This window comes from Choloepus didactylus, chromosome 10 (assembly GCF_015220235.1).
Source record: "Choloepus didactylus isolate mChoDid1 chromosome 10, mChoDid1.pri, whole genome shotgun sequence".
In the NCBI taxonomy this organism is placed as follows: Eukaryota; Metazoa; Chordata; class Mammalia; order Pilosa; family Megalonychidae; genus Choloepus; species Choloepus didactylus.
The window spans coordinates 75,936,970-75,950,631 of record NC_051316.1 but is presented as its reverse complement, the minus strand read 5'-3'; the positions used below and the strand labels follow the sequence as shown (position 1 = coordinate 75,950,631).

General features: G+C 32.5%; 1 protein-coding gene across 4 annotated transcripts in view; it reads right to left on the bottom strand.

Moving 5' to 3' along the window:
• IFT74 (intraflagellar transport 74) overlaps positions 1-13,662 on the bottom strand; it is a 117,256-nt gene that overhangs the window by 722 nt on the left and 102,872 nt on the right. Inside the window, exons 16-19 of one of the 4 annotated variants that reach the window (XR_005210759.1) lie at positions 10,644-10,807; positions 9,998-10,123; positions 5,275-5,335; positions 1,193-3,992 (exon numbers count right to left, since the gene is read on the bottom strand). Coding sequence is in view for 2 of the 4 variants with exons in the window: in XM_037798403.1 (XP_037654331.1) it covers positions 3,874-3,992; positions 5,275-5,335; positions 9,998-10,123; positions 10,644-10,807 (470 nt within the window). In the remaining 2 variants the exon portion in view is untranslated. Of the gene's footprint in view, positions 1-538; positions 3,993-5,274; positions 5,336-9,997; positions 10,124-10,643; positions 10,808-13,662 lie in introns of those variants that run through there. The other 3 variants (XM_037798403.1, XM_037798402.1, XR_005210760.1) reach the window with 3 other exon arrangements.

The window sequence follows — 13,662 nt, the reverse complement described above, 5'->3', positions numbered from 1 at the left end:
TATTTTTTAGTGTGACACACCATAAATATTCTTAGTTAAAACACAACAAAAGTTTCCAAAAGTCATGATGTCTGGCTTATTTTTAAAAGAAATTAAAACAAAATAGTGCATTGATAATGAGCACTATCTCACTGTTAATCATGTCACTTTTCCAAGAGGATCTGTGTTGAAAGCCTTAGATTCTGTATACATTTTGACTCTATCTTATAAATTACGTATTATTATTTCATTTTACAGATGAAGAAACTGAAATTTTGGATAAGTTTCAAGGTTATATAACAAAGTAGTGGTAGAGATGGGATTCAAATCTATAGCTCTCTGATTCAAAGCTTACACTTAATCCCTACACTATAAAGCTCACTCAGCAATATGGAATTTGTTTTTAAAAAGTATATCCATAATGGAATGATATGCAGCAATTAAACATGCTGTTGTATAAGAACTATAAATATCAATTATAAATAGCAAAAATAAGTTTTAAAATATGATTTTAATTTTATTAAAGATACATAAATATATAAATAAAGCAGAGCTATGTGACAGATGTATAGATGTACATCAAAAGAGACTGGTGAGTTTACAGGCAACTTATTTTCATTTTGTTCATCTGTCTTTTCTAAATTTTCTACTTTTGTATTAAAAATGTCTTTTTAAAATGTTAAATTTCTTTTCTCAAACTGTGGATCTATGATTTTAAGACAAAACCTATTTTTATTCAAAAAGGTATATGAAAATGAAGGATACAAAATCAATTTAAAAATAGATTACTATAATTTTATAATGGTCCATTCTTGATTTCTTCTTATTTGAAATCTAAACACTATAATTTATAGCAAAAGGAAAGAACAACAGAGATACTGGGCCGGGGACAGCAAGCACCCCTGGGGTTAGTATTAACTGGACTTTCATCTCTACTGTGAATGGCTTTACTCCACACTCTAATCCTGGCACTGAATTTTGCACCTTAACATGAGACCAGACTATAGTCCAAAGCAGGGACTCCCCAGTTGGTGAAAAAGAGTATCAAGAACTCATGTTTATTTACTGATAAAGGATAAGGATAGGAAAAACAAAGACTTCCTAACTTTCCCATGTTGATCTTCATTAGTAAAACTACTCAGCATGTTTGTTCAGTCTGCAGCCTCTTTCCATGTGACTTAAAAAGTGTTATTTTAACAGGAATGGAACTCACTGAGGGATGTGACTGACTGAGGAAGAGCCGGATCATGCAGATGTTAGCCCCAAGTTCTATCCCAGCAAAGAGAATATATTCTTGTTGGATTTGTTAAAAGGCTCTGAGAGGAAGGAAGAGACATTAGTGAGAATTTCCCTCAGATAACACATTTTAGTTTAAAGAAATGCTGCTTAGTTATATTCCCCAAATATTATATATGAGTAATTTGAAAGGAAGTTGGAAACCTTGCATTTTTTAAAAGAAATTCTCAATGTTTTGTCTTGTTTTTTTTCCTGCTGAGCTCCCCATTGTCATAAGGCAAAGATACACATTTATTGGATAAGCTAATCTTCCTCTTACTCTCTTTCTGGGTAAGACTGGTTGAGTTCTAGTTAGAACCAATCACTGCTGAGTCAAAGTACTAGCTACATAAAAGATTTTATTTGAATTTGTATTACATTTGTATTATATGTATTTTATAATTTTATAAATATCAAAATTATCATAGATAATTTTGAAAATATCAAAAAGCAAAAGGAAGATTAAAATCACCCATGATCCCACCACTCAGAGAAAACCCTTATTATTAATAGTAAAAATTATTATTTGGTAACTAGTTTGAAAGGGTACATTACAAGGAGTAGAATATTTAAATAGAAATAGAAGAAACTAACTTAAACATAAGGCATTTGAATTCTCTTTGAAATGACAGAAATAAAAGATTACTTGCCCACAGATACGTTTCCCGGATTCTCTTCCTCCTTGGAAGTATCTGATAAGTAGAATCAGTGTGATTAAGAGACTGTTAGAGTCAATTCTCTAGCCTAAGTCAAACGCTCACTCATATCTATGGTTGTTTACTGTATAGAAGAGGAACATTTTCCAACAGCCAGCCATTTACAGAAAAAGGCTCCTAATCACTTATGAATGAACAAAGGGCTAGGCAAATTGTCATCAAAATCCATTACTTATTTCCACTAAATTTCAGACTTTATTCTTTTTAACCCCTAAAAGAATAAAGCTAAAAAATAACTATTTTTCTTGTGACATTTATATATGATAAATATTTTCTGCTCCCAATTTCCTGGAAAACATACAACCATGGTAAAATAAACCTGTGGTAACTAGAAAGGGACACACTCAGGAGTCATCCGGAGAAGGTCAAATAGCCATCCAAAAGATTTGAGAAGATGACATTATTTTTAGTCTGTAAAAGATATTTAGTGTAAGATCTATTTCTCAGAACATAAGTCTCATGGGACCTATTCTCTGTGAAAATAAGGGTTCTGAGGAAATACATTTGGGAAATGCTTTACAGTAGATACTCCCCTTGAGCTTACTGCTCATTAGCATATTAAAGGCTCTGAGAAGTCAAGAAGAAAGAAAACAATTTACCTTTGTTTCAAACAGTGTTTCCAAACTTATTTGAACATGAATCCTTTGGTACTATAGCCTGAAATATTAATAACCTCAGTAACTCCGCATCTGAAGAATGCATTTCAGGAAGGTCATTAGCCGTAGTCACAGTTCACCAGGCTAAACAATGCTCTACCTAAATTTGCACATACGGAAGGTGAATGACTCAACAGTGAGAACTATTTAGTTCAAGAAAGCAGAATGCATGGGTGAATTTTATAATATGCAAATTAAATCTCAATAAATTCAAAGAATTTTTTTTTTAAAGAAATCAATATGCTTGTGTTTCAGGAATACTGAGAAGTAGAGTTAAAGTTACTTGGTGAATATGAGATCAGAGTAAAATGAGGACCGTTTTAAAGAAAATTTTATCCTGGCCAAAGTGACTCATTCCTGCCCCATAAGGGACAATATATCTTTAGTTACTATAATGTTTTCCAGATTGTATGCTTCTCTCCTCCCAACAAGGCTGGATAAACACTATACAATTCAACCCCTTCCAGCTTTTCCTTTCAAACATTCCAGGTAATGCTCATAAATTAATCTAATTAAGTCCTCCTAACAGTACTAAGAGAGTGAATGCAGACTCCATGATGGGAATGAACAGCAGTGGCCAGCCATAGGTCAAACAGCCCACCATCAGTACAGCATTTTTTTAAACCTCAAGCTTTTCCTGACATATATATGCGACAAAATCTTTTAAGAAGGCAAAGATTAAAATCTTTTAATTTCAAATCTTCAGGGATAACTGATACATAAAGAACATGTGTTACATATATAGCTCCATGGCCTTATATGCTCTAAAACACATCAAATATATACTATTTGAGAAGCAAGTCTCAAAGCTAAACATCTCCCTTCTAAGAATAGATGTAAAAATTGACAGGATTGATGTAAGTGCTAAATCAGAACAACACTGCAAGCTTTCCTCCTAGAGCTGACAGATACAAGAATTATCCCATTTGCTGCCATAGATGGATTATACCAGCCTAAATGAACTCTCAATGGTCACTTTATCTCCTAGTTCTTTCAGACATTTTTATCACCCCTACAAAACAAATGCAAATGTCATAAAAAGAAAAGATGACAATTTTTATATGCAAATGTTTAATGAACTATTTTGCTAAAACTATAACTCTTTAAGAAATTATAAGGCCAAAAATATATCGCCTTAAGAAATTTCAAGTAAAAGTTTCAAGGATAAACTACTCTTTTTTCAATCATTTTGAACAAAGTTTAGTAGCAAGAGGCTACTTTTATAGAGACTTGCAGTTGATTTAGATTCAGTTTCTGCTAGTGCTATGCAGAGCATCCACGATGGTTTTATTGTATTCTGCAATCTGCTTGGTCACATTCTTCATAACCAGCCGGTAATCACTCTCTTGACTCTTGGTTGCTATAACTAATTACATGAGTTAAGGAAGAACACTGTCAATAAAAATATTAATCTAATTAAGCCTCTGAAAGGAACCAAATTAGGCTGGTATTTTTCTTATTGAAAACTGAAGATGGTACAGAAATAGCACAATTAAAATTTTTTAAAAAAACAATATATTTTAACAGATTAAGTATCAATTGGAACCTAAAAGACCAAGCAAAACTTGTTTCAAAATGTTTACTTACAGTATAATTTTTTTTTTTTTTTTTACATTTAGTATGTTAGGCATCTCAATCCAATCCTGGTCTTAGAGCAATCTAATATTCAGAAGGACACTGAACTTTAGCAAATTGTGATTGTGAGTCTTCTGTTTTTAAACTAAGTTTCACTACCAATGGGAATAGAACCCCTAAACATTTTATCTGGAGGTAAGCTGGAGTCCATGCTGCCTGTGAGCTACAGTTCAGCAGCACCCTAAAGAACCCATGCTACCATTGAGTCAGGACCTAGTTCTGCAAGTAGAAATGTTGAATGGGACAAAGGAGGGAATGACAATCATGGGGAAAATGTTTCTTACAATTCAACAATACATGTTCTCAGCAGTTGCTACCTCCTATGATCACACAAAAAGATAAGCAAGGAGAGGTGACATATGTACCATCTTGGTAGAAATAAGATGAAATTGAATTGGTTGAAACAGGATGAACTTAAAGTTCAAACTTCTCATAATCCTTCTTGGTTCATCTCCCTTTACTGCCTAGATATCCAAACTACATCATTATAAACAATAATATATATATACATATAATTCTACCAATAACCTATAAGAAGGAAATATTAACTGTATTTTAGAGGTCATCAAATAGATTAGATCAAAGTCCAAAGCTTATAAGTGACAGAGTTAAAATTAAAAACTAGATCGCTCAACTCCAAATCCTGTACACTTAATGACATATTACAATTTTGTACTCTTTTGTTAGTACTTCCCAAAATCTGCTTTCTATTAGTGTGCACAACACACACACACACATACACATTCTATATATATGCTAACACTTATAGAGTGGAAACTATGTTTTATTCAATAATTCCCCACAGAGTTTAATGCAGTGTTTTGTACATATGAGTAGCTATTTGATATGTGTATTGAATTTGATATGAATTTGGTATGTTTCATTTGAGCTATTCGTTATGTGTGTTGAATTTGATATGAATTTGATATGGAGTTTCATTTGAGTAGTTAAAGAAATCCTTACCAAAAAAAAAATTACTCAGTCAAGTTCATTTGCAGCTTTTTAAAGGATACATTCTTTCATCACAAAGTTATTTTGCTCATGGTGTTGCCACTTTCTCTCCAAATTTGTAAGCTAAAAACACATTAAAAAATGTTAACAAATGTCCAAATTCAAACAGTATACACCCTTTTAAGAGGATAAGAAAAACCCCTCAAAATTAAATCTTATCAACTCCTTATATTATTATTATTATTGAGATAAAACTATGGTAAACAAAAAATAACTTTAGGAAAGATTAAACAATAGTAAATACATTAATAAATACAATGCTGAATTCTACAACAGGCTTTATTCTATATGTTTATTTTAATTAGAAAATATTTATTATACCAATGAACATACCAACTGAAAGACAATTTATGATTTTTTTTTCCTTTTCTAAAAGAAATTTAAAAAGAATGGGACATTATGGGAATCTCTCCTTGAAATCTGTAAGTCTAATACCACAAATGTAATATATATTCTAACACTGACAAAGGCTTGGCTATATAGGAGAAACTTCCTTATTTCCAGGGCTAAATTTCCTGTCTAATTCCACAAGCTGTGATAAGAGCAGAGCTGCAGTGTGAAGATTATAAGAGGGCTGGTAAAAAGTTGGCACTGTTACAATAATTTCTGCATCAACAGGAAGCTAATGTGGATATTATATTGATGGTTGCTTCCTGAGAAGACAATTTTACTGTTATAGAATTAAATTGTTTTTCTGATTTAATTAACCTTGTAACTCTGGGTTACGGTCTTTCTTTTTTAAGACGCACTTAGTTTTTTTTTTCTAAGCAAAGGACCATTTGAAAAATGAAACACTGAAGTAATGTTTAGCCTGTACTTGTCAATGATTTTAAAAATTAGATAACTGACATAGCCTTAATGATTCTTTATACTATTATGTTAAAATTATTTTCAGGGCATAACTCTATCTTGATGTAGCATCCATTCCATTATTTCCTCCAAAGAGAAAAATCTAGATATTAAAATGATTTGTAACTATTAATTATGTAAACTGTATCTACTGTGAACTAACTACTAAATCATACCTAGTAACTTCAGATAGGACCTTGAAGTTAGGAGGATCTTAAGGAAGCAGTCAGCACTTTTTGGCAGTAAATCTTTAATAACCTTTTGCAAAGTCAAGTACCAGACTTGTTTCTCTTTGTTTCATACAAAGAGTTGGCTTTCTTATAATGCAGCAGAATTCTTAGGTACTATACAAATAATGCTAAAACAGCAGCACTTAAAAATATCTATGTCAGATGGTCAAATTCCTTCAAGATATTATTGTATTTCAAATGAAAATTTATAGAATAAATACAGGTAGAAAGATTAAGACCTATTACTATGGAAGAAATTTATTTAGGGTCTAACACTTTCTTTCTTTGAAAGATAAGAAAGGTAAGAGCGCATTTTTTTCAAATTTATTGACATCTATATTATTGTCTTGCCTTAAATGTCTGAGGACATCATGAAACACAAACTCATTTTTGAAAATCTGTTTTTACCCTGAAACTTATAAAGAGTCTGTTATATACAATTATTTACAGATGTTAAAAACCAGTTATCAAGAAAATAGCTGCAAAAGATAGGGATACCAGGATTTGATTTGATCAGTTTGGATTCATAAAAGGCAACAAGTATTACAGAGAAGGATTTTAAGTTGTGGCTTATGCTATGATTTCCTATTATCAGTATATGGATTTAAGAATATTATTAGCACCTAATACGGGAAAAGAAAACAAGGTAGCCATTGACTGGCTCTAAGAAATGTTTGTCAAGCATTTTCCATCTTAAGTCATCTGATCGGTGGAAGAAGAGGGCCAATATTCCATAACAAGTATCAATTTTTTTCTAACAACTATTTAAGACAATGACTTACCAACTTTTTACTCATGTTTCTTCAATAGCACCCACCACCATTTTATTTAGAGTGATACTGTTACCACTTTCAAATCTATATCTAGGTTTGTATATTATGAAATAGTGACAATAACTGATGGGTAAATTTGAATTATGTAAATTAGTGATTTCAAAGCTTTTAGTAGTTATGACAAACTCACAAGACTCTACCGCTTTCAAAAAGAATATAAGGTATATGTATTTTTTAATGGACAACCATACAGTGGAATAGTTTTTGTGAAAAATATGTCATCAAAAGAGGAAAGAAGCTGAAAGTATTTAAGTAAGAAAAATGTTTAAAGCCCATATGCATAGGATGATTTCATTTTTTGTAAAAACAACATACTGTGTATGTATAATTGCAAAAGAAAAAAAGTCTGCAAGGACTGATGTCCTTATGGAATTTATGGTTATCAATGATATAAACTGAGTCAACTATATTAAAAAGGAAGCTTTAGAGAAACTGTCTGGATGTGTATGCAATATTTCAAATCAAAACATAAGATTGGAACTTTTTGGAAAAACTGATTCAAGCTTTGCTATTACCTATGCAAATCAAACGTTTAGCATAAGCAATCAGTTATGCATAGAACAAAAATGTTAGCCATTGTCTTCACTAACTAACTGAACTGGTTGAAAATGAAAGTTTTAGTTTGGTAGATTAATCAATATAAAATTGAGGGAGACCAGTGAGTAAGGTTAGAGCTTTGGGAATTTTAAAACTACTTCTATAGCTTTTATAATGTGCGTTATCTATAACGCACCTTTGTGGACAGTTCCAGCGGTTTAGGAATGAGGGTTTGTGATAAATTTCTAGCTGCATCAGAATTTCCTGAGATTGATGCTTTTTGACTGGTTTTGGCTGCAGATGGTGAGATGAGAGCAGCTCTTCCTCTTGTCTGGCCCCTTTCAGATATTGTGATAACAAGCTCAAATATTTTAGACTTTGTTACTAAGAAGTACTAAGATTTTAATACAATATGACCAGATTTTTGAAATTCAGGTCATGAGTGTGAAATTCTCAAATTTACATTGTTAGCTATATGTGCAATTTACAAGTTGATATTAAAAGAAAGGAAACTAGCAGCTTTTGATGTTTCTTAATCCCCATTAGAAGGCTTGAAAGCTTGTACTTAACCTTTATCACTGAATGTGCTTTCTGATGCCTTAGAAATAGGGAAATTTGTTTTTCTGTTTGACAAAAGCTAGGAAGGAGAAAATCCATTCTATAGCTACTAGAGCTGCCTCTCAGGAAAAAGTACTAATTTGTTCTTTTTGTTCCTGGCTTTCCACAGTTTGTGAGATTACTCTATTTTTAAAAAATATAATTTAATTTCGTTTCTATGAGTTTGAAATTTAAAAAAAACACTTTGGAACAATGAAAAGGGAGGGGGAGCAGTGCCCTCCCTCCTATGTAGGACATGACTCCCAGGGATGTAAATCTCCCTGGTAACGTGGGACATGACTCCCGGGAATGGGCCTGGAGCCCGCATCGTGGGATTGAAGAAGCCTTCTGGACCAAAAGGGGGAAGAGAAATGAAACAAAGTAAAGTTTCAGGGGCTAAGAGATTTCAAATGGAGTTAAGAGGACATTCTGGGGGCTACTCTTATTTGTTATATAGATATCCCTTTTTAGTGTATCAGAATAGCTAGAAGGAGATACCTGAAACTGTTGAACTACAACCCAGTAGCCCTGATTCTTAAAAACAAGTGTATAACTGTAGCTTATACAGTGTAACTGTGTGACTGTGAAAATCTTGAGGCTCACACTCCCTTTATGCAGTGTATGGACAGATGAGTAGAAAAGTGGGAACAAAAACTAAATGAATAATAGGGGAGGATGGGAGGCTGGGATGCTTTGGGTGTTCCTTTTTACTTTAATTTTTCTTATTTTTACTTTTTTTGAGTAACGAAAATATTCAAAAATTGATTTTGGTGATGAATGCACAACTATATGATGGTACTGTAAACTGACTGTACACTGTGAATGACTGTAGGGTATATGACTATATCTCAATAAAACTGAATTGAGAAAAAAGGGGGAGGGTCAGTGAATATATGTTTGTGCATCTTGAGTAAATAACCAGATATTTGAATCAAGATTTTCACAGATAAGACTTTTTTTAGAGCATTATTTGAACAGTCTTAAAACTAGAAATAAACTAAATGCCCAAAAATAGGGAATCAGTTACCTAAATTAGGCTATATCTATGTAGTAGAATATTATGCAGCTATAAAGAATCATATTTAAAAATATATCTAATGACAAGGGACACTACTTACAATGTATGGTTAAATACTAAAAAGCAAGCTTAAATTACTATGTGCAATATAATACTATTCCTGAAATATATAGAAATAAATGTATATTTACATATGTGACAAATTGTGTGTACATATAACGTAAACAAATAGAATAGAAAGAACCCAACCAAAATGGCAATAAGAGTTATCTCTTCTAGGTAGTGGGATACCCATCCTTAGGGTTTACTTTCTTTCTTTGTGATTTATAGATTTTCTAAATTTTTGCATTAGAAGTGCTTTATTTTCAATTTTTTTGAAAGTTATTACCCAATATATCATAATGGTTGTGCCAGAACAGTACCTAGCATATAGTAGGCCTTCAATATAGGTTTGCAGAATACAGGAGTTAATTCATTCTGAGTGAGGAAAGTAGAGAATATGGCTTTCTACCAAGCCAAAAGAATCTTGGAAGGTATATCAAGCAGTTTAAAAAAATAAAAAAAAAAAGCATTGTTTCGGGGTGAAAATATGGGTAAAGAGAACAGGTCAAATAGCCTAAAAAAAGAAATAAATTCCAAAAGGCATTACTTTTCTTTTTACCTGAGAATGTGTCTCATTTTCTTGTAACTGTGTTTTTAGTGTCTCATATTCTGTATTTAGCCTCTCCATGATTTTCTTAAAGGCATTTCTGTGGGTTGATAACACTGTTCTCTCCTGATGTAGTTTCTATATGGACCCAAATAGAAACAACAGGTTATAGCAAATATCTAGTAAGTAAATACAAATCGTTTTTGACTTAAATGATTTCAATGACCATATTATGAAAAAATTCTACTCAAGCTATATGCACTTAAAACATGCTTGTAAAAATATCCTTAGAACTACAATAATAAGCTATGTTAATGCTGCCATACCCACCCACACCCCACCAAATTTACTTCTAATTATAAATGTACATGACAATGAAAAGCCACTGACAAGTGTTAAGTAGGGAAGTATCATAATCAAACCTGTATTTTATAAAGATCCAGTGAAATGCTTTATACTTAGCAGTGCTTTTCAATTTTTGCCTTTCGTTTAAAATTTTAAGTCATTCTAAATTCCTAATACATATATATTTATTCATTTTTCTTAGCTTAGATATCAACCAACTGAAAGCAATAAATCCCATAGACTACATATATATTAAATTTGAACACAAAGAAACTATTTAAACTGTAATGTTGCAAGACTATTTAGCATTTACCTTTTTCTTCTCTTCACCTGACGATTTCAAAGCAGATAAATCATTATATGTCTCCAGATCAGTTGTCATCTGTTTAATTTTACTTTTTAGAGAATGCTGTTCCTCAGTCATCTTACTTTCTAGAAGCTCCATTTTCTGTAGATCCAACTGTAGACGTTGACTATCTAAAACACAGGAATTCAAGGCCATAATTAATCAAAACTTTATCACTTTAGCAATGCAACCTTTAACAATCATGTTTTAGAAGAATATCCACAAAAGTAACAAATATTCACCACATACAGTGAGATAATATGAAGATTAATTAAGAAAAAATAATAATTCTCCCATCCTCAGTTAACCAATATTATCTGATGTATATTAGTCACATCTATCTCCATGCTCATACATACCTATAAGAAAATACACAGGCTTTTTCTCCTCACTTAACAATATAACATAAGAGATAAAAACTCACTATTTTAAATAGAGGCATGATACACACATACACATAGTTATGTAAAAATTAGCACATTACAATGCATTTATGTATTTTGAGCACAAGTTTCTAATCTTATATACATATATGTTTAAGGCTTACTCTTTCACAGAAAAGTATCACGCATCTACCATGTTATAGATGCTGAGAATATAATGCAAATCAACACAGAGTGTTTTCATTGAAGGACCTATACTCCAAAGGTGGAACCAGACAATTAAACAAGCTCTGGATAACCGCTAGGAAGAGTATAGTGTAGAGTGCCATAAGATCATGTGGCAGAGGTCAAGAAAATTCTCTCAAGACATGTCCTTTTAGCTGAGGCCTTCAGGATGGAAACAACCAAACAAAGGAGAAGGTAAAGTGTATAAGTGTTCCAGAGAAAACAATCAGCATATGCAAATCCAGAGGTAAGAAAGCACAACATGTTTGAACAAATAACAAAAGTTCAGCATTACCAAAACCCAGAATTCAATGAGGGTGATGGTATGAGAGAAAACCAAAAAATTAGAAGGATTTCAACTCATGAAGGGTCTTTTAAGTCCTGACAGGGAGTTTGGACTTTACCCTAAAGCTATGGCAAGCCATCAATGAGTTTTAAAGAGGAGTGTGGCATGATTTTCAAAGTTCACTTGTTGTAATGTGGATAATTTATTTGAATAGCATACTAGATGCAGGAAGATCAGTTAAAGATTAAGTCAATGATCTAGGCAAGAAATTCTGGAATAGCATAGTGACTTTGGGGATTTTTTTCATTAAACAATATGTATTGAATGCTTTCAATGTACAAGACAAAGTTCTAGGCATGGGGGTTACAGCAATGAACAAAGCATATGAAAACCCCTGTCCTTGTGGAAACTATGTTACAGTGGAAGAAGACTATATATACGAAGTATATGTCAGATGGAAATAAGTATCAGGAGAAAAACAACACAGGAGAGATTTGGAGGGATTCAAGAGATATGAAGGATTTCAGATTAACAAAACAGGTTAGCAAACGCGGGTTTCAGGGTCTGAGCAAGGAGGAGTCAATGAAGAATCCCATTTCCAACTCGAGCAAATGGGTGGATGGCAGTGAACAGAGAAGTAAAACTTTTTGCTTACGGGAGGGCATGAGATGATGGGTGAGGTCAGTTTAGAGTGTGTTGAGTTTGAGGTACCTCAGAAATGTCCAAGTGTCTGAGATACAGAAGGAAATGCATGGTCTGAACATATAGATTTTTAAAATCATCAGCACAGAGATGGTAACTGAAGCCATAGGAATGGTTGAAATCATCAAGAGAAGTTGAGTTCATAATAGAACCTGGAATAATATCGAAGTCTTAAAGAATAAATTGACATACAGGAATCCATAGAGGATAATAAGAAATGAACAGAAAAATAAGAAAATAAGAGGTAAATCAGAAGCCAGGGGATCAGGGGTGGGGGTGGGGGCATTTCAAGAAGAAAGAAGTGGTTTGGAGATCTTAAAAAAAAAAAAAAAAAAAAAAAGACTGCAAAATATGTTGACAAGGACCTTGCTGTACCTGCTGAGAGTAAATTTAGCAGAAAGATAAGAGACCAGGAGTGAAAAGAAGGTTTTAAGAAATTTGCCTGAGCAATATCTGAAACAATATTCCTTTTCGATAGTATTATATAATCCCTATCTTTCCACTTCAGAGATTTCCTAGCTTTGTGATTCTAATTTTAAAAATTCTTTTTTAAAGGGGGAAAAAAGGTAAAGGAGGAAACCAGTACTATGGAGCACCTAAATGTGCCTGGTTTTATATGCTATCTGATTTACTTTTCGTAACAGACCTAGAAGGTAAATGCCATACCCATTTTGAATGCAGAAAGTAAAGCTTAGAAAAGTAATTTGCCCAAGATCACAAAACCAGTCAGTGGTGGAGTCAGGCTTTTGGAGCTAAGTGATATTATCATTTATATGAAAGATTCATTTTTAAGATAGCCAATATTAGTGTATGATCTTTAAAAATGCCTCCTGAGCAAGCCTGAGCTATGGGAAGAGGAATAATAACACTTGGTCAAGTTTGTTATTTCAGGCTTTTTTCCCCAGCATCCCTCCTTGTTTTGATTTCCTTATAGCTACTAAAATCAAATCCAATTAGTGCTAACTAAAAAATGGATAATAAAATGGAACTGAAATGAGTATCCTGCATATCCAGATTAAGAAATATGAATTCAAATGTGCTTTGGCTGGTTTTCTCTCTCCTGTGTTTCCTGGATTAGGCACAGATATAATTCTATACAATCCGTAGTTACTGATTTGTGGATGGAGACATACAATGATGTTTCCATCTTGGAATATTTTGACTTCACTTCTCCTTTATTTTAAACTAGGGATATAAGCTCCCTCAGAAATATATGGCATGTTTGTATTTCAGAGTATTGAAAGACAAACATAAACATTTGTATTTCAGAGTACTGAGAGACAAACATAAACATCTTGTTCTTACTACTTAGATATTTAGAGGTGAGATGTTCTTATAACAAAATAAACACATCTTGGTTACACCATGAAATTTTTATATGAAATATATG